Here is a 21455-nt window from a genome sequence, read left to right on the forward strand (position 1 = left end):
ACTGCAGGTGCAGCCCCTGCACAGATGCATGCCCGCACCCCTCTGTATAATGGAGGAGACCTGCCTTGCTCCCAGCGGTGCACTGTGGTTTATAAAATGCTTTGAGACTCTTGGAGAGATGCTGCTGGAGCAGGGCAAGCTAATTGCTGTGCCCTGTGAACCAGCCTCTGAGGCCATCCATGCTGCACTGAGACCTTCCAGATTTCTGCCAGCCTAGGAGTAGCCCTGGACACCCTTCATTCCTGAGGCAGTGCCCCTCCATCCATTCCCCACCTTCAGCAGGTAGCTCAGGCTATCCAGTGCAGGCTGAGCTCCTGTGCCCTGTCTGTACCCGTCAGCTCTGCATTCAGGGGCACATGCAGGAGGCTGCCCTATCTGGCTGCTGTTGTCTGCGGAAGGGCAGGTGATGGCAGGAGGCACCTCAACCCCAGGATGGCATCGGTGCCACTGGCAGGGAAAGGAAGGAGCCAAGCTGCACTGGACCCTTCACCGTACTCTCCTCGGCTGGGGTTCAGTGTAATCTCCTCTTCCTCCTCTCTGCCAGATCCTCTCTGAGGCTCCTGAGGGTTCCAGTGCAGCCTCCTTAACCCCTTCCTACCTGCACTTCAGCCGGGCAACAGGAGGTGACTGGACTATGTCAGGGGCCAGCAGCAGCCTGTGTCAGTGGCCAGCAGTGCTGTCTGGGCAGGAAGGGGCGGGACTGCTTCCAGCCGCAGGGGAGGAAGTGGGAAGAGGTAAGCTCTGCAAAGACTCAGGCCAGGGGCAGCTCCTGGGCAAGGCAAAGGGAATGATGGGAGCTGCCCTCACTAAATGGTTCTGAGCAGAGGCAATCTGTAACTGTTATAATGGGGAAGGAGGGGAACAATTTAAAGATTCTGGTGTGAGCCCTGGCAGATATCGGGGGGGGGGGGGGGGGGAACACATGACCCCGTGGGACGCCCCCATGCATCGCCTCTGAAAGTGAATATGGTGTTGCCTACGAAGTATTCAGTGAGAAAACAGAGTATGATTCAAACTAGATCATATTATAAATGGACATTATGTAATATAACTACTTCTTAAAAGATCTTTTTCATGAAACCTGGGCTGAATAGTGCCATATTATTGAACCATTTGAGATCTCATTCAGTTATATGCAAGATTAAAACACTAAATCACTGGAGACATTCTACTTAAATCACAAATAAAATTTGTAAACATTAAATAGTATGATATGAAATGTCATTTTCGCTACTAAATACTAGAGGTACTGAAATTTTAATTTTGATACAAAGCTGGACAGAAAAATCAGAAATATTTAAAATCAGTTAGTGTTTTATATTTTGGGTAATAGCTTTTATACAACGAGATAATTAAATAAGAAAATTCCACATATTTTAATTAATTTGAGCACAGCATGGTCTGATAATACACTCTGTGTTTTGTTAGACTTTACTGATGATGCATAATAGGGAAGTTATTACAGTTGCATGTGATAGAACCTAAGTTCCCTCTAAGCTGCGTGGCTGCGCAGCAGGCTATCAAGGGCTGTGCAGGTGGGGAGAGGTGCCTCTCCCCCAGCCCCAGAGCAGTCGCGGCCGGGGAAAGGCGCCTCTTCACTGGCCCCAGCCCCAGAGCTGCTGTGTCCGGGGACAGGCTCCTCTCCCCCGGCTCCGCACCGGAGCTGCCGCGGCCAGGTAGAGGTGTTCTTCTCCGGGCTGCTGTGGTGAGAGAGGGCTGGTGGGAGTCCTCTCCCCACCGCAGCCCCAGGGCAGCCTGCACCCCAAGCCACTCATCCCCCCCCGAGCCCGCAATCCCAGCTGGAGCCTTCAGACCTTGCACCCCAACTCTCTGCCCCAGTCCTGAGCCCCCTCCTGCATCCTGACCCCCTCATCCCTGGCCCCACCCCAGAGCCCTCAACCCCAGCACCTCATCCCTTTTCCCCAGCCCTAAACCCCCTTCTGCATTCTGACCCCCTCATCCCTGGCCCCCCCAAACCCTTCATCCTCGGCTCCACCCCAGAGCCCGCACCCCCAGCCAGAGCCCTCACCCCCTGCACCCTAGCCCTCTCCCCCAGCCCTGAGCCCCCTTCCATACTCTGAACCCCTCGGCCCCACCACGCCACACGTCACCTCCATATTGGTGTACATAGCAAAATTCATTCCGCACATAGATGTAAAAAATTAGAGGGAACATTGGATAGAACTTGTTTATACCTTGTTATAAACCTAGGAAACGACAATAGATAAAAACTATGTCAAAAGAACATTGTTTAGGTTAAAAAATCATGCACTCAAAAGTTAGGAAATGCCAGAATTTAGGTTGCCAGTGTCATTTTGCCGGTGTGTGTGTGTGTGTGTTTGCATTATGATACAATCTTTAATTACATGATCACATGCTGTTTTTTCCATGAGACCCTGACCTGATTCAGTGTACAGGATGAATAGTGCACAGAGAATAAATCAGGATTGTATGGCGCATGAAGCTGCTTTTAGGATCCCTGCTTTATTTGCTCTAGAAGTTGGAATATGTGTAGAGAACAGGGTAGGGGGATGGCAGGAAGTGAGAATGGTCTTGTGGGTAAGGCAGGGGAATGCCACAGTCCTATGCCTCTCTCTCCCACCATCTTCCTATCTGGTGCAGAGCTACTCTTTTAAACTTAAATGTTGTTGGTGGCCTCTAATTGCATATTCCTTACTTTCTGGATGCCTGACTTGAAACACCTGGGGTTGGTAATGTAGCCATGTTGAGCACTGAAAAGAATAAGTGTAGTCAATGGGAGCTGTAGATGCTGAAAACTTCTGTCAATAAGGCACTGTGGGGTGAAGGAATGAGCCCAGGATTAGTAGTTATGAGATCCTGAGTTCTAATCCTGGCTCTGTCACTGACTCACTGCGTGTCCTCAGACAAGTCTTGGTCTCAGTTTCCTCATCGGTAAAATGGAGATAATAATGCTCTCATCTACACCAGGGATAAATCCATTAATGTTTGTGAAGCATTCAGATACTATGATGATAAGCGCTCTAAAAAAAGGCCAGGAAAAAATGGATAATTCTGTATTCAGTACAGGATTTGGATGGTGTGTAGTAAATAAGGCGAAGGACACTAACTGAATGATGAAGAGATACATACATAAAAACTACATTAAAAGAATGTTAACATTTGAGTTTGCTGACTGCATGAAATCTTCAGTGTTTCCAGACACTACCTTTAAAAGAGATGCTAGTTGGTAATAAAACTGATGCATATGACTATTGTCTATGCCTGTGGGGGATTGTGGTTTTTGGAGTCATGAAACATAGTTGTAGCTAACTTCCAAAAAACTGGCTGTTTTCTATGATACATGATATAAACTGCTGCTTACTTGTTCCTTCTTTATGACCAAAAAAAAGAAGACACCTTTTTTCTAGTGTAATTAATTTTGAAGCATTATTTAAATGCAAGTTCTAGTTTCTTTGTTTCAAGCATTAGCATTACAAGTGGTTTTACACTGCAGAACTGAAGTATCTGAGGACACTGTCAATCCATTGGTTAGCAGCTTAGGCAGAACATTCTGAGGTTAATCTTTCGAAAACAGTACTGGAGGTGAGCCTATTAATACAGATCCTTGTCACCAGCTTGGCATATGGATGTATCCTCTACCAATTGGGTGTACGTTCTCTGTATTAAGTATGGTATTAGAAATGCAGTGGTGTCAACAACATTGAATACAAGTACACTGTTTACATAATTTTAACATTAGGATTTAATGTAACAAAACCAGAAAGTTCTTAAATAAGTTGTTTCATACTTTACTCATTATGTTGGGCCTTAATTCTTTTTAGAAATTGTAGCAGAGAAGGAAAACAAAATGTGTCTAGAACACCTTAGAAAGCAAATTGCTTGCCAATAGAACAGGGAAGGAAGCATGCAGGTAAAACAATATTTAGGCTTTTTATTTTTGCACATAATTCATACTTAGTCATTTGGTGTCACTAAAATTCCACACGTGTCTGAAAGGCACCTTCTGATCCATCACAGTCCACTAAGTAAATAATCATTTAGGATGTAGGTAGCCTCATGACATCATTTGATCATTAGCTGGTAGCTTTTCCAAAATGTTTTGGTGGCATTTTTAATTTACTCCTTTCTGCCTGCCCCCAAAATACCTAAAGAGATTAGAGCTGACATGAACTGACCTAATTTGTTAAATTGTTTTTTTCTTTGCAAATATTGTGCAATATTAAACAAATAGTGTGGCTATGTCCTTAAAAGTGTTTTTTTCCTGCTAGTACATTACCGCTAGACATTACTTTCTACCTTTTTAATGCTGAGTAATGTAAAAAAGGAAGACTGGATATAACAATCTCAAGCCCAAATAACCTAATGATTTAACCATTGTTTGTTCTTTTGGTCTCTTGACAGGTCAGTTTTCCTGTGGAAATAAGCACTGTGATGAGAAAGAAGCACTGAAAAGCTGGGAGGTGAATTTTGGGTACATGGAATATGGTGAAAAGAGGAATGCGCTTGTGAAATTGAGTAAGTCAGCCCCTTCCTATGGTTGGGCTTCAAGCTTATGTAAATACAAATGAAGACTAATATCTTACTATTTAATGATATAACGAAAAACCTAGAAATGGTAGTCATGCTTAGGACAGTAGGCAAGGGGGAAAATAAGTTGTTCATGATACTTTTGGTTGGACTAGTTACAAATATTATAATAATGGCTGTGCTTTAGGGAAATCTCTCTTTCCATCAGTACAACCTGTGATTGCTTTATTGTCTGAACACTTCTTGCTCTCTAGTTTTTAATGCTATAGATTGTTCTAGTGGTATTGTTGTAACACAGCTTCTTCATTTGTTTTTTTTAAATAGGAAGTCTGAACCGCATACATGAAGTTTCAGCACAGCTCATGCTAACCAATTCTGTGGTTAAATAGTCTTTAGGGCTGTAAAACACCTTTTTCAAGAATTAAATTCACTTAATTTTATTTTTAATACTGACATTTTTTTAATGTTAAAATTAGTATACCTAATTTCCTTCTTGGACAAGGTTACTGGGCTAGTGGAGGCAGGGGAAACAGTAGATGTTGTATATCATGATTTTAGTAAGGTTTTTGACACAGTCCCACATGACATTCTCATAAGCAAACTGGGCAAATGTGATCTTGATGTAATTACCATACGGTGGATGCATTACTGGTTGAAAGAATATACTCAAAAAAGTAGTTATTAGTGGTTTGCTGTCAAACTGGGAGGGCCTATCTAGTGGGGTTCTGCAGGGTCAGTCCTGGAACCAGTACTATTCAATATTTTCATTAATGACTTGGATAATGGAGTGGAGAGTATGCTTATAAAATTTGCAAATAATACAAAGATGAGGCTTGTGTGCACTTTGGAGGACAAGATTAGAATTCAAAACTACCTTGACAAATTGGAGAATTGGTCTGAAATCAACCAGATGAAATTCAATAAAGACATGTGCAAAGTAAAACACTTGGCAAGAAAAAATAAAATGGGGAATAATTGGCTATGCGGTAGTACTGCTGAAAAGGATCTGGGAGTTATAGTGGACCACAAATTGAATGAGCTAAAAATGTGATGCGGTTTCAAAAAGGGGATAATATCTTTCTGAGGTCTATTAACAGGAGTGTTGTATGTAAGACATGGGAGGTAGTTTTGCTGCTCTATTCAGCACTGGTGAGGCCTCGGTTGAAGTACCGTATCCAGTTCTGGGCACCACACTTTAGGAAAGATGTGGACAAATCAGAAAGAGTCCAGAGGAGAGCAAGTTTAGAAACTGTGACCTAAGAGGAAAAGTTAAAGACTTGGCATGTTTAGTCTATAGAAAAGAATACTGGAGGGGGATCTTTCAAGTCTTTAGATATGTTAAGGGTTCTTATAAAGAGAACTGTGATCAATTGTTCTCCATATATGCTGAAGGTAGGACAAGAAACAGTGGGCTTAATCTGCAGCAAGGGAAATTTAGGTTAGATATTAGGAAAAACTTTGTAACTAGAAGGGTAGATAAGCTCTAGAATGGGCTTCCAAGGGAGGTTGTGGAATTCGCATCATTGGAGGTTTTAAAGAACAAGTTGGACAACTGCCTCTCAGGGTTGGTCTATGGCCTCTCAAAGTCCCTTCCAGCCCATTTCTATGATTCTGTGATTTTTCCCAGAAAATCTTTAACTGCACTAAGGATAATTCCCATGCCGCTAATTCTCATCTATTAAGTCCGATCTTACTGAATATGTGTGCATAACCGTATATGGATACATACAATAAATAATTAAGCTTTTTGTTGTAAATAGTGTGAGAGAAAGGGGTGGGTTTTTTTTAATCTTTCTTTTCTTGACTATGGGTCCATCTATACAATAATACTTGCTCTGTATTAGTACTTAGTAGTGTGTATGTTTCTCTTAATATGGTCATAATGTGGTTTGATCCTGCCCACAAAAGCACATCCAAATCATGATCTCCAGAAACAATAAATGCTACTTATTTTTGTGAACAGTAGTCAATGCTGAGTCTCTCATCTTCCTTCAAAGTGATTTGATACTTTGGAGTCATACTGACAGTTGTATCACATACTATTTTTCCCTTTTTTGAACCCTGGTTATAGCTACATTGGAATTTTTCTGTTGTAGTAAAAATTAGTGAAATCGAAAGAAATTTATAAAGATAGGGATAACAATATTGATAATAATTATTAAGTATTTCTACTGAATATGACATTTCTATGTTCAAATTGTCTGTCTTTCTCCCCCACCCCAGGACTGTGTCCACAATGTTCCTGCAAATTAAATTTTCATCACAGGTAATGGAGCCTTTTGAAAAATTAAATAATAAATCTATTATGATTAAATTTATAAGAAAGCTTGGAAGAATGCTTCAAAAATTACTGTAACTTTTGTTTATACTGACTTATCATTTTAATGAAATTGATACTCTAGCATTGCTAACAATATATTTTTGTGCTAATGAAATTCATAATAAAAGTTGCAACTCAAATTGTAACATTTCTTTTCATTTGCTCATACTTATCTCAAATTTTCCTTTTAGACTGAACTTTCCATGCTAGATTTTAGCCCAAAGATTAGTTTTTGGGAAACTTATGCAAAATTTGCCTAGTGATGTTTTTGACTTAGGCAAGCAGGAAAAATGTTTATGCTTTTCCTATTTAAAAAAATTGTTATGGGGGTGGGAGTGGAGCTACAGCTGGGCCGCAGTGGGACCCGGCAGCCGGGCCTGTAGGTGAGTGCGGCTCCACTCCCGCTCACATCCCCAGCCTCAGCCCTGGGCCGGGAATGGAGCTGCAGCCAGGAGCTGAGGCTGGGGGTGGGGGCGAGGGCGGGGCTAGGAGCATAGCTGAGGTGCAGCCGGGTTGCAGTCGGGGCTGGGGCCTGGGCCGCGGTGGGGGCTGGCAGCTGGGCCCCTGGCTGGTTGCAAGGCTGTGCTGAGGGCCGGCAGACAGGCCCCCGGCCAGGCCCCCGGTGAGGAGCCACATTAAAGCTGGGAGCCAGGGCCATGGATGTGGGCAGGGTCGGAGCAGAGCTGGGGGTGAGGGAGGGCTGGGTGGCACTCCCTCCTCCCCCTTCCCCCCCGCCCCGGTGGGGGCTGGCCCAGGCCCCCCCCTGAATGTTCCTCTACACCCCCCTAGGGGGTCACGCCTCACATTTGGGGGACCTCTGGTCAATGGGATTGGCGCATTCTTCATGCGGTCTATCCAGTGGCCCTTCATTTAGCAGGGGAGAGCAATGTGTTGGCAGATCATCTCAGCAGAGACCATTTTCAGATGTATGTGAAGTCTCTGAAGGACCAGGTAGTACAGAGATTTTCTCCAGATGGGGTCAGCCCAGTACAGACCTGTTTGTGATCAGGTTCAACAAAAAGTGTCATCTTCTATTTTGTTCCAGAGCAGGAAAGGAGAGTCAGTCTATCTCGGATGATTTTTTTTGGGAGAGGACCTTCTGTATACTTCCATTTTCATTAATTCAGAAGGTGGTGAGGAAGATAAAACAGGTCAGGGCAAAGGTGATCTCAGTTGCGCCAATTTGACTGAGAGAGCAGTGGTACATGGACCTGCATCAGCTGTTAGAGGGAGACCGCAAACTGCTTCCCTTGTCTCCAGATCTGTTGCTGCAGCAGCATGGCAGGATTCTTTATCCTGATCCTCAGTCTCTCCATTCCTGGGCACTTGGGATTTGATGAATGTAGAACAATTTTGTTCCTTGTTGGTTCAAAATGTATTACTTAATTCTAGAAAGCAAGTAGTGAAAGCAAAGTTATTATTTGAAATGCGTTAGATTTGTTTTTTGGTTGCAAGGCAAATCTGTCTCGCCAGTTACAGCTTGTATTCTGGTGTACTGGAGTATTTGATGTATTTAAAGTTTGAGTGATTATCTAATTCTTCTTTAAGAGTTCATTTGGTGGCTCTCTCATTTTATCATGTTTTGGTCAATGGTAGATCATCATTTGTGCATGGTATGAAGGGGTTTTCCAACTTGTATCCTCTTTGAGAGATCTGGTGTCACCATGGGATCTTAATTTGGTTTTATCTATGCTTACGAAGCTGCCTTTTGAACCCTTGGCAGAGTGTTCTTTCTTTCTTTTTTTTAATCTCTTAAACTGTGTTTATTGTTGCTATAACATCATTCAGAAGAAAGAGTGAATTACATGCCTTGATAGCAGGGTTTTCATAAAGAAAGGTGGTTCTTATGCCTGATCCCTGGTTTTTACTGAAAATAATATCTGAGTTTCAAATCAGTCAGATAATTAATTTACCAGTATATTTTTCAAAGCCACATGCTAATAAAGGAGAATCTGTGTAACATACTTTAGATGCTAGAAGAGTTTTAACTAGGGCTGTCAAGTGATTAAAAAATTAATCCTGATTAATCGCGTGATTAAAAAAATTAATCCTGATTAATCATGCTGTTAATAATAGAATACTATTTATTTAAATATTTTGGATGTTTTCTACGTTTTCAAATATATTGATTTCAATAACAACACAGAATACAAAGTGTACAGTGCTCACTTTATTTTTATTACAAATATTTGCACTATAAAAAACAAAAGAAATATTATTTTTCAATTCACCTAATACAAGTACTGTGGTGCAATCTCTTTGTCATGAAAGTTCAATTTACAAATGTAGAATTATGTACAAAAAAAACCTCCATTCAAAAATAAAAAAATGTAAAACTTTAGAGCCTACAAGTCCAATCAGTCCTACTTCTTTTTCAGCCAATCACTCAGACAAACAAGTTTGTTTACATTTGCAGAAAATAATGCTGCCCGCTTCTTGTTTACAATGTCACCTGAAAGTGAGAACAGGCGTTTGCATGGCACTGGTGTAGCCGGAGTTGCAAGATATTTACATGCTAGATGCGCTAAAGATTCCTATGTCCCTTCATGCTTCAACCACCATTCCAGAGGACATGTGTCCATGCTGATGACAGCTTCTGCTGTGCGGAAGTGATGCAGTGCGGACTGATGCAAGTTTATTTTCATCATCTGAGTCAGATGCCACCAGCAGAAGGTTGATTTTATTTTTTGGTGGTTTGGGTTCTTGTAGTTTCCACATCAGAGTGTTGCTCTTTTAAGACTTCTGAAAGCATGCTCCACATCTCATCCGTCTCTTGGAAGGCACTTCAGATTCTTAAATCTTGGGTTGAGGGCAGTAGCTATCTTTAGAAATTTCACACTGGTACCTTCTTTTCATTTTGTCAAATTTGCAGAAGATAAGTGTTCTTAAAACAATCAACATGTGCTTGGTCATCATCCGCGACTTTCTATAACATGAAATATATTGCGGAATGTGGGTAAAACTGAGCAGTAGACATACAATTCTCCCCCAAGGAGTTCAGTCACAAATTTAATTCACGTATTTTTTTTTAACAAGCGTCATCTCCATGGAAGCATGTCCTCTGGAATGATGGCTGAAGCACGAAGAGGCATATGAATCTTTAGTGCATCTGGCATGTAAATATTTTGCAATGCCAGCTACAACAGTGCCATGCGAACGCCTGTTCTCGCTTTCAGGTGACATTGTAAACGAGTAGTGGGCAGCATTATCTTCTGCAAATGTAACCAAATTTGTTTCTCTTCGTGATTGGCTGAATGAGAAGTAGGACTGAGTGGACTTGTAGGCTTTAAATTTTTGCATTGTTTTGTTTTTGAGTGCAGTTATGTAACACAATAAACTACATTTGTAAATTCAACTTTCATTACAGAGATTGCACTACAGTACTTGTATGAGGTGAATTGAAAAATACTACTTTTGTTTATAATTTTTAAGTGCAAATATTTGTAAGCAAAAATAATATAAAGTGAGAACTGTACACTTTGTATTCTGTGTTGTAATTGAAATCAATATATTTGAAAATGTAGAAAAACATCACAAATATTTAATAAATTTCAGTTGGTATTCTATTGTTTAACAGTGTGATTAATCACGATTAATTTTTTTAATTGCAATTAATTTTTTTGAGTTAATCGCATGAGTTAACTGCAATTAATCGGCAGCCCTAGTTTTAACATATTATTTAAATAAACTAAAGATTTTTGAAAGTCTTTTAGGTTATTTGTTTTGTATGCTAAGAATCATATGGGTTTTAGTGTATCTGCTATTTCCAAACGGATTAAATAATGTATCTTTGAATGTGACAAATTAGCAGCAGTGCCTGTGCCTACTGTTGTGAGATTTCTTTCTGCTAGGGCAGTGGCAGCATCTTTTGCTTGTCTTAAATGTTTCCCTGTTGTGGAAATCTGTAAGGCTCCTACTTGGAAGTCAGACCATATGACTAGTAAACGTTATGCTTTGTATTTGACTTCAAGAGCAGATGCTAGATTAGATGGAATAGTGCCTCAATCATTGTTTAATTAGGACTCTGTCCCCTTCTCCTGAGTTTTCAGCACTGCTTGCCAGACTACCCTTAAGTGGCAATATGCAGAACCACTCGAAGAAGAAATGAAGGTTACTTGTAACTGGAATTCTTGAGATGACTCTATGTTCACTCATCCCGGCCACCTTCCCCTCTTTCTCAGAGTCCTATCTTGGTTTCTCTCAGTTGTGGTAGAAGGACCTGAGGCAGGAGAGGGCTCAACGCCCCCTTATATAGTGTTTCCCTTAATCAGTGTTTGAAGACGCTGAGGGAAGGGGTAGGAGGGGGCGCACATGGTCTCTAATGGGCACTAGAAGAAGGTTCTACCATTAGGATGCAATGGTCGGTGCATTACCCATAAGTGTGAATATACAATCATTGCAAAGAACTCCATGTATAAGTAACCAACCTTCATTTTAGCATTTCCTGCCTTTTTGTGTTCAGATGTACAGCCTTAAGGTAACAGTAATATTTTTTGCATTAGACATACATTTTAAATGTTTAATCTGTAATAAACAAATGTTGGAAGTAGTATATCTTTTGACTGGGCTTGATTTCTGATATGTTTTCTGTTGCTTGAAGAGTACATTTGCAGAACTTATGCATTCATTTTTTATTATAAAGGAGGAGAGAAGTCAAACCAAACAAGAAAAGACAGAGAACAGAACGAAACTCTGAAGAACCCAAAAGTAAGAAGTCAAGATTATCTCATTCAGAAAAACACAGATCTAAGAGAAATAAACAGAAAGGTAAAATACGTTTTTAAACTGTCTCTATTTTTAAATATTAAATACATATATTGAGTGTTTAACCCTATCAAAGTGAGAGATACATTTATGTTTCTGGATTTCAATGGCTCACTAACTGGATTGTCAAGGGAAAGAGAAAGGGGATGAATTTCTAATGATTCATAGACAGGAAGAGCCTCCAGAGTAATATACTATTTGAAGAAAGAATTGTGCAAACAAAGGGAAGCAGCATTCCAAAAAGAGTGCTGAAGTGTTTGGTTCCATGTGGCTCTGGGGTTGCAAGCCTTTTGGTAACCTAAGATAACCTTTTTGACATCACAGATACGGGGATAACATATGTTACCTCAAACTGATGACCTTATATTTTGTAGAAAAATAATCCCTTTTACTTAAATGTTTGCCTTATTGTGTGTGTGTGTGTGTGTGTGTGTGTGTGTGTGTGTGATTTATTAGGTGGTAAGGTAAGTGTACGCTTGTAAAACATGTTAAAATAGTGCATAAAACCAAAGTAAACTAAATGTTTTTAAATGGCTGTTTCTTTTCAGATCAAGTTTCCTCAGATGATTCAGATGATTTTGATAACGGTAAATTATTCAAAGGACTTCCTAAATTTTTGAACTGTATTACCAATTTTTGAATAGCTTGTATGCTATTTCCAATTGATTTGTCCTTGGTTTCAGTTCTATTTATCAGCAGTTTTGGTCTTCTGATACAATGATTTGAAATATTGTTTATGAAATACTGTAGGAAGAGAAGCAAACATAGGATATATCAAACAAAAAAAAGATTGATTTAAATCAGTGATTCTCAACCAAGGGTACGTGTACTTCTGTGGGTACACAAAGGTCTTCTGGGGGGTACATCAACGCATCTAGATATTTGTCTAGTTTTACAACAGGGCTATAGAAAAAGTAGTAGCGAAGTCTGTACAAACTAAAATTTCATACAGATAATGACTTGTTTATGCTACTCTATATACTATACACTGAAATGTAAGTACAATATTTATGTTCCTGTTGATTTATTTGATCATTATATGGTTAAAATAAGAAAGTAAGGAATTTTTCAGTAATAGCGTGTTGTGACACTTTTGTATTTTTGTCTGATTTTGTAAGCAAGTAGTTTTTAAGTGAGGTGAAACTTGGACGTACGCAAAACAGATCAGATTCCTGAAAGGGGTACAGTAGTCTGGAAAGATTGAGAGCCACTGATTTAAATGCATAGGAAGGATAGGTGAAAGACACTTGGCAGGAATCCTTTTCAAGTTTATGGAAGGAAGAAAAATTATGGAATCTAGGAAGGAGAAGATAATCGAAGAATAGTAATACTAGGAAAAATAGTGCAAAAGAAAGACTATAAGGGTGAAAACAAATATTACTCTGCTAATCACTGTAGGGGCGTGAGAGGTACGTGAGGTATGTATATATATATATATAGATACACTATATAATAGTAAGTTATCTGTAACCTCAGAATAAATTATTAGAGAGCAGTGTGAGGGAGGTACCTTGCCCAGTATGCTCTAAACCAAAGTCCATTCCAGTTCCCACCCACAGTACTTCATAGAGCCACCTGCTACAGTAAGGAGAGATCAGTGGCTGATCCTAGCAGTCCTAGTGGCTGCTTTGGCAATGGCATTCCCTGCTCCTCACTAATTCCACTCCCCAATGCCTGTTTTATTATGGGGGCTCCTGCCTCTGGGCCGCCTACTTTCTTGTTGCAGAGTGTCTGGAAGAGACTGATAGTTCTTATAATTCTGTTCCCCTACTCTGTGAGGATCTGTGTGCCAACATGGACCACGTGCAGCATTTCTTTGTTTAATTTTAAGAGCAAAGTGCTAACACTGCTGTTGATACAAGGATCAGTGTTCTGGAGCAGAGTCCAACAGATTAAGGCAGTAGAAGCACCATACCAAATCAATAGGGCTTTTAAAAACAAATGCTGTAATGTAACAATTTTAGTTGGCAAGCAGAAATGATTGTCAGATGCATTTGCCATAACTGTTATGTTTTGGGCAAAAGATGAGTTGATAAAGTTTCATTTCTGCGCAGTCTTGAAAGTCCTCTGTATAATAACCTATTTTAATTAATTGTAGAAAAAAATGTGGAGGACAACCTTAAAAATTAAAGAATATCAGCTAATAATGAAAAACGTGTGCAGTCTACCAATATGGGACAATCTATCTTGAAAACTGGACCCTGAAAGCTGGATTGAACATTATTCTCTCATATTTTTCATGTCTCTTTTTTAGTAATAAATATTTTATTTTAAGGTAGAAAACAATACATTTCTTTTATTGATTTTCCTTTTTAAGGTTGCACGTACCATGAGATATGTATTAGGGAGACAGCTGCACATTTATATGAAAAGCAGTTTACAAAAAATTCCCCCTCCCCCCCAATATTTTTTCCCCCCTCACGTTTAAAGTTGTACTTTGACTCAGAGGCTTAGACTTGCCAATAGTGCCATGTAAAATTTGGAAAAAAAAATTGAAAATTAATTTTCTTAAGATGTTTTAATAATATTTAACAGATCCAGATGACAGTGAAGAGCAAGATGTTCCTTCAGACGCTGACTTTTGGAAGGGTCCTCTACAGGAGACAGATGAAAAATCACGGTTAGTTCTGATACCAGTAGCTTGTATATCTTGCAATAGTTATGCCTATTCAAAAATCATGTGGCTGTATGCATCTTTTCAGGATTTATTATGATTATTCCAACACTGAAAATCAATCCCAAATCTTCTTCCCTTCACCACACCCAAGTATATATCCTTAGAAGGAGAGGAAGTGTGTGAAACTTGGAGAAATCCTCCCCTCAAGCCAGGGAGCTGCTCCAGTCCTGCTACTGCAGCCTCAGAACTACAGTAGCCTCTGTTTTGCTTGCCATCCCCTCTGCTCCTACACCTCTATGGAAAGGAAGGTGACTCCACTTAGTCATTGATTCACTGGCTCTTCCTCTGCCCCCAGCTGTTACCCTGGGCCTTTGCAGCACTGTGGAAGGACCTGCCACAGGCCTGGGCTCCATGATATAATGGACATGCACACCCCTTGGGAGGATCCTTATGGCCATAATTTGCTCCTTTGCATTTTTTTCACCAGTAAATATGTTGGAATATTTGCACAACGGGAAGTAATTTGATTTCTGTTAAGAGAATACCTCCCATTTACTTGCTTTAAAACCAGTAACAAAATAAAATTGGGGATTTTTGCTTTAGATCCTTTAAAAATAACACCTACATTGTATGCTACTTAAACAAAAAGCACCAGTGACACAACTTATATTTTGAAGAGTGGGAAGAGAATTGCTTTGTATCATAATTTGCTGTGCGTGTATGTATCCAACCTTTCCCAAAATAGGAATTTATTTAGGATCCAGTGCTGGTCTTATTCCCCAGATGCTCTGCTACTCTTCGCTCATTCAGGAAGAACTAAGGATCTGATTTCATTTCAAACAAATGATTCAAACTGTATTTGAATTTTTCTCAAATTTTTGGCCAAACTTTACTTGAAGTCAGTCTAATACATTAGAGGAAATAACTACCTCCATGCAGGTCAGCTCACAAGGGGTAAGTCATATCCTACCCCCACTCCGTGGGGATAAAGACACAAAAAGTAGCAGAACTGTCATAGTTCTCCTGTGTGGTGAGGCAGTCATTGAGAAGCCATGCAAGGAGACACTACACCTACTACATACCATGGAGCAGTGCTCAGCAGCACCTTTCTCCATATGAGCTTGGAAGTATTGTAGTGAGGCCATCTGCCACTATGTAGATACAGAGCTCAGATACAAAATCTCTATCGTGGATATAAATCGGGTATCCGTGGAGCTGCAGGGCTTGATCAGGAAGTGCAGTGGCAAAAGCAGCAGCATGTCGGGCTGCCTCTTGCAGGAGCCAACACTCCATGCGGGAAGCTCCTCTAGCGTGGCTGTACTGCCTCCAGCCATGCCCATTGGGTGGCACCAGGTTCACTGGCAGCTGTCCTGGGTCACGCTAGTGTGTGCAAGCAGCTCGCACACTCCTAGACAGGAGCCGCAGACCCCTGCATGGAAGGGATTCCTTTCTGGGAGTGTACAAGCTGCTTGCACGCACTAATGCAACCAGGGACAGCTGCCAGTGAGGCTGGTGCCTGCGCCAGTGAGCGGTGCTGGGAGCATTACAGCCACGCCGGAGGACCTGCCAGTGTGGGGCTCTGGCTCCTGTGAGCGGCAGCCCAACATACTGCTGCTTTTGCTGCTGCAGTTCTCGGTAGAGCTCTGCGGATACCCGATTTATATCCGCACCCACAGATATAGGTTTTGGATCCGCGCAGGGCTCTACAGATACATGTGAAAAGACACCTCCTTCCCACTACTACAGCTTCATGGGCTTTAGTAACAGCCAGAGAGTGATGGTGTCTGTCTGAGGCGATGTTACTTGAAAAACCGTATTTGCATACTTACTCAGCTAGAGATATTAATAGAAAATGCCCTAAAAAGCTGCTGTTGGGCTTGCAGAGCCACAAACTCCAGGATACTTATTTCATTGGAAAAGATGAAAAACAAATCTAATCCTCCTTGATTCCCAAAGCCATTTAGTGCTAAGGCAGGAGAGGTGAGATTATAGACAATAGGTATAAAAAGAAACGTAGCAGATCTCCTGAAACCCCAGACAGATAAACTGTGTCCTATTCCCTTATTTTTTTAGAGATAGTTATCTGTAAATGTTGGATTATGATTTTGGGCAAGCATAACACAACTATTAGTTCTAACTCACTCTAGAGAAAATAACCTTTGATCATTTATATGCTGTACACTCCCTAATATTTATTGTAAGAGTAATGTCATGCCAAAATAATTTAATTATTAGGAGTATTTCCTAAATATCAAAATACTGCTTCAGTCAGTCAGAAAGAGGAGGAAATGGAAGAAAATAGAAATGTAGTGTACCTCATGTGTATGGCTTTAAACTTGTTCTTCTTATAACCAGAAATCTCACCAAACTTTTGTAGCAAAAGGAATAAAGACTGTGTGGCTACAGATAAAAAGCCCTACATCTGCTACTCACATATTTTAATATTATTATTTGATTTTTCTTACAGGGAGGAAGAGTTTGATGAGTATTTTCAAGACTTGTTTCTCTGAAACTCCATGTGGAAACCTAGATTAATTTCTTCTTGAATTGTCACGATTCATATCTGAATACCAAATCAGATTTAGGAATCTATATATTGTTTTTTCTATAAAAATTCCATTAAAGGCACTGCTCCTACAATTGACTGCCCATGGACACATACCCCTGCTTACATAGAGCATCACTGATTTCACTGGGACATGCCCATGTTTGTCAGTTGCAGGATTGGAGCATAAGCAGTTTCTCATGGAAGATGATAGATACCCTGAACATTAATGAAGAATGACATATAACATACCTGGTTATAATTTATTTGCAGCTGAGTGCATTGTAAAGTACAAATCTAAAAAATTAATCTCAAAAGAGGGTGAGAAGGAGACATATCAGAATGGAGTTTCCTGATAGAGTGCAGTGTTTTCACAGCGATCAGATACATGAAGTACTTGCTTCCATGCTGTGCTTTTTAGTTAATTGTTTTAGAGGCATATTCTAGTTGACTCCCTGTTCTGTATTTACCACTAAACTCTTTAATAAAATATATATAGTTCTCTCTTAAATTATTATTATTATTAAACTATGCAGCAAGTGTTTGTGGATTTAAATTCATCAGTCACCCGGTGTTTAAGACTCAAACATCTGTATGTGTAAATCTTTTTGAAATATTGATACCAAAGTTTCTGATTCTATAAAACTTACATTTTGCTTGGCCTAAGTAAATCTTTTTATCAGGGATGGTCTAGACAGTATTTGGTCCTGCCATGCGGGCAGGGGACTGGACTCGATGACCTCTCGAGGTCCCTTCCAGTCCTTGAATCTATGAATCTTTTCTTCCTAAAATTAATGATGATGTTTTCTTTAATTTTTTATAAGTGTTAGTTCACTGTTACCCACCTCATTTTAAGTCTTTTATTTTAAATGTTATTTGATTGACAATCCCATGGTCACTCCACTAGTAGTTTGGGATGTTAGTTTCTCACATTTGTTTTAATAAATAAGGTACTTGGTTTGCCTCTTGGAAACGTACATATGGCTTATGCATTATCTGTGGTTTCTGATCCCCTTAGCAGTGAATGAATGGTAATCCTACTTTAAAGTGTAATCCTGAGCATACAAAACAAGAACATATAATAACACTTGAGACTTACTCTTTTTTTCCTATTCAAACTGCAGAATAACTTTAAATTCATTTTATTGTATGTTTCCAAAGAAACAGTCTGCACAAGATTAATTACAGTGGCCATTCCTTTTCCAATGGAAGCAACATAAGACATTTGTGTTACCATAGTATTGAATGAAATTTACATTTTAAACAGTCTCGGTAAAATTAATGGTTTATAAAATACTGTCTGTTTTTTTGAAAGCTGAAACCTTAATTGGATGAGTCATTCACGCAATAGATGCCATATAACAAAGTACTGTGTAGACATGGTTGTAATATATCCATTAACATGTTACTACATGTGCTTGATTTATGTGTATATCAACATATCTCTATTTACATTTAGTATTACTTAACATAATTACAATGTTAACAGTTCATACATACAGAATGGATGACAGTACGGAGACACATTTAAGGTGTCCTTGAATAACAAGTAAAGGTAGCCTTGTGTGTGTGAAGTCTTCTTTAGGTAAGAAGATGGATTTAAAGGTTAATTCTTTGTCATCTTGCAAGCTTGGGTGGGAGCCAAATCCAATCTGCAGCAATCAGCTTAAGTCTGTGTAACTTGTCTGTAGGGGCTTTAGTAGAGTCTGTTGCTATATTTGCTGCTGCAAATACTGTAGAATAGACATGTATTTTGGATATCTAACTCTTCTCTGGGCCTTCACAATGCAGTTATAAAATGGTACAATATACATATTAAATACATTTTCATTTGATATATTTTTAATTAAAAGTAGACGATAAAAGCAAACTTGGTATTTCCTCATATCTACATTTATTACAGAAAATAATACATTATACCCAGTTTTATGGCATTTTTAAGTCTGCATAAATATTTGGCCCATTAATACATTAAGGATATAACAAATGGGAATATTTTTGTGGAAGAATGTTTTATTTCTCATTATAGTTGCACAGTATCTATGTCTTGTGTATGTTAGAACATTTTTGAATCATTTTTATAAAAATGCTAGAAGGATATGGGGCAACAGAGAAGGGAGAATGTAGTTTAGCATGCCATGTATACAGCGTAATTTGGGTGTTACCTGTCCACATTTAGAAAGAATAGAAAGTTTTAATGTATGGAGATACAAAATCAGAGACTTATTAATGGAGCATTGGTCAGGAACTGCACATCACAATTGAAGAGAAAATTCTGAAATGTTTTTCTCCTGCACTTTGTAGGGAAACTTAAGATATAGTAAAAGTATTCATCATGGGGCAAATATTCCCCTTGCCTCTGTGGGTGTTAGATTCCCTTCAAGCAATAGAACCTGTACAATCCTGTTTTGGGGGGGAAAGGAAGGGTGGCAGGATTCGGGGAGCCTGCGCATGGGGAGAATAATTCGTGTATTGCAGGACCACCCTTTATACTTCTGCACTGTTAGATTTGGAATTGGATCCAATGGATACCCTGGAATATGAATTTTGTACATAAATCCACTGGTCATTCCCCTTTTCCCCACCTATGGGAATGGCAGACACTCTGGGCCAAGAGTGGAAGAGTGGCTTTGGAAAGCTCCATTGTATTCTTTATACTTGCTTATGAAGAGACCATTAATGCACAGACTAGCTTCCTAGTGTGTGACTGGAGTAGGATTTGTGAAGACAGTGTTTTTTTCCTAATCTTGTTGGGGGTAAATTCAGTGATTCTGAAATACCAGACAAATGTATTTGTTGTTCTGTCCAAAAATGTTGTATCCACATTTCATACTCCTTTTAAGAAGACATTTGAACCAGGGCCGGCTCTAACTTTTTTGCCACCCCAAGCAAAAAAACCAAAACTGCCCCGCCATAACAATCCCCCCTCCAGCGCTGCCCCGCCGAACCAAAAACAAACAAAAAAACCCAGTGCTGCCCCGCTGAACCAAAACCAACCCCCCTGCGCTGCCCTGCCGAACCAAAAACAAACAAAAAAACCCAGTGCTGCCCTGCCGAACCAAAACCAACCCTCCTGTGCCGCCCCGCTGAACCAAAAACCACCCCACGTGAGCACCGCCGTGCCAAACCAAAAACAACCCCCCCCGAGCGCCGCCCTGTTGAACCAAAAACAACAACAAAACCGAGCGCCGCCCCGCCAAACCAAAAAAAAAAAAAAAAAATACCCCCATCGCCATCCCACCAAAACAAAACAAACAAACAAAAACCCGAGCTCCGCCCCACCACCCCAAGATTGGCCGCCCCTTACAAGGTGCCGCCCCAAGCATGTGCTTGGTCAGGTGGTGCCTGGAGCCGGCCCTGATTTGAACATATAGTCCTGTTCAAGGGATATTGGTGTAGATCCTTTTGATAAATTCTTCATTCTAAATAAAAAGCTTACAATTCTTATGGCTGCATTTCGGTTTTATGTAAAGAGACCATTTTTGTTTATATAGGATGTCAGATTCATGAGCCATTGGCAGATAAATGGTGGGCAGAATTGTGTACTTATGGAGAAGGGAATGGTTTCTCCAAAGCCACTGCTGCAATTACAGATTGGCAGTGGTAGCTTCAGGGGGCCATGGGCCTGATTTTGTAGGCACAGGACTGATGCTAGTGGTTAGGTCTTCTGAAGTGGTGGAAGGGACAACTCCAGGATTGTATCTAGAATTGAGGATGCAGGAATGGGATGTAGTTCAGTCCAGATGAAAGAAATAAACATAATATAAAAATGTAATGCTATGAGTTATGAAATTGTCTGCAATTTTTGGTTTCTGGTATGTTCAATTTAGATCTTGTCAGACGATATTACTGGTTGTAATCTATCATTAAAAATCATTTATAGTTTTCTGGACGGTCTGCAGCATTTATACATTTTAATAAAAATACAGTATATAAATTGAGTGACAAGAAACAATACCAAGAATTGAACTCATAATCAACTCATTTTGCCCCATAATTCATGTTTTCTAGTTTTCAATGGATTCTGCCTCTTTTATGCCATTAGTAATGACACTGAATAGATGGCAGTTGTTTAAGAGGATTATTTGGCCTATGCTACCCTATGCTTTGCAGAAATCCACTGAGGCTTTTTGAAGTTCTTTCTAGATGTTTTGTTTTATTTTTCCTGTAGCAGAAACATAGACTTTGAGATTCTTTTAGTGTCATTGAAATGCATTACAAAATTATACATGTTTTGGATTTGCCATCATCATCTCCGCCACCTCCTCCACCTTTCGCTGCGTCTTGTTCAGCTAATAAAAAGCAGAAAAGGAATATGAATAATGAGTGAATTCCTTTCATTTTAATAAGCTTCATTTTTTTGCTTTATAAATGTTAATTTTGTGACATGCATTTTAATTTTATTCTATAACACAAGTGTGTTTGTCCACTTGAAAACTGAACACACTTTCAGGATTTATATATATTTTTTGATTAATACTGAACAACCAAACTGTTGACAAATGGTGCAGTAGTTAATATCAACATTTATCAATGGACAAACACACACTGAACCACTTTTACTGGAAAGTTTCAGCAATTATGTATACTTAATCCTGTCCCTCTCCACCCTACCCCCCACAACTGAACAATGGAAGCCTGCAAAGGGAATAAACTCTTGGATCAATTATAAACTTTGAAACTATTGGGTGGGGGGGTAT

General features: G+C 39.8%; 2 protein-coding genes across 3 annotated transcripts in view; one reads left to right on the top strand and one right to left on the bottom strand.

Moving 5' to 3' along the window:
- The window catches only part of LOC117879953 (protein FRA10AC1), a 55120-nt gene extending 37278 nt beyond the window's left edge, over positions 1 to 17842 (top strand). The window contains exons 9-14 of the mRNA XM_034775543.1: positions 4384 to 4497; positions 6733 to 6775; positions 11472 to 11596; positions 12142 to 12180; positions 14129 to 14213; positions 16678 to 17842. Of these exons, the coding sequence (XP_034631434.1) occupies positions 4384 to 4497; positions 6733 to 6775; positions 11472 to 11596; positions 12142 to 12180; positions 14129 to 14213; positions 16678 to 16720 (449 nt within the window). The 3' untranslated portion in view covers positions 16721 to 17842. The remainder of the gene's footprint in view (positions 1 to 4383; positions 4498 to 6732; positions 6776 to 11471; positions 11597 to 12141; positions 12181 to 14128; positions 14214 to 16677) is intronic.
- A 2970-nt stretch (positions 17843 to 20812) lies between these two features.
- The window catches only part of PDE6C (phosphodiesterase 6C), a 56817-nt gene continuing 56174 nt past the window's right edge, over positions 20813 to 21455 (bottom strand). For both annotated transcript variants that reach the window (XM_034777258.1, XM_034777259.1), the window contains one exon: positions 20813 to 21047. In XM_034777258.1, coding sequence (XP_034633149.1) covers positions 20971 to 21047 — 77 coding nt within the window. In that variant the 3' untranslated portion in view covers positions 20813 to 20970. The remainder of the gene's footprint in view (positions 21048 to 21455) is intronic.

Source organism: Trachemys scripta, chromosome 7 (assembly GCF_013100865.1).
Source record: "Trachemys scripta elegans isolate TJP31775 chromosome 7, CAS_Tse_1.0, whole genome shotgun sequence".
Taxonomy (NCBI): Eukaryota; Metazoa; Chordata; order Testudines; family Emydidae; genus Trachemys; species Trachemys scripta.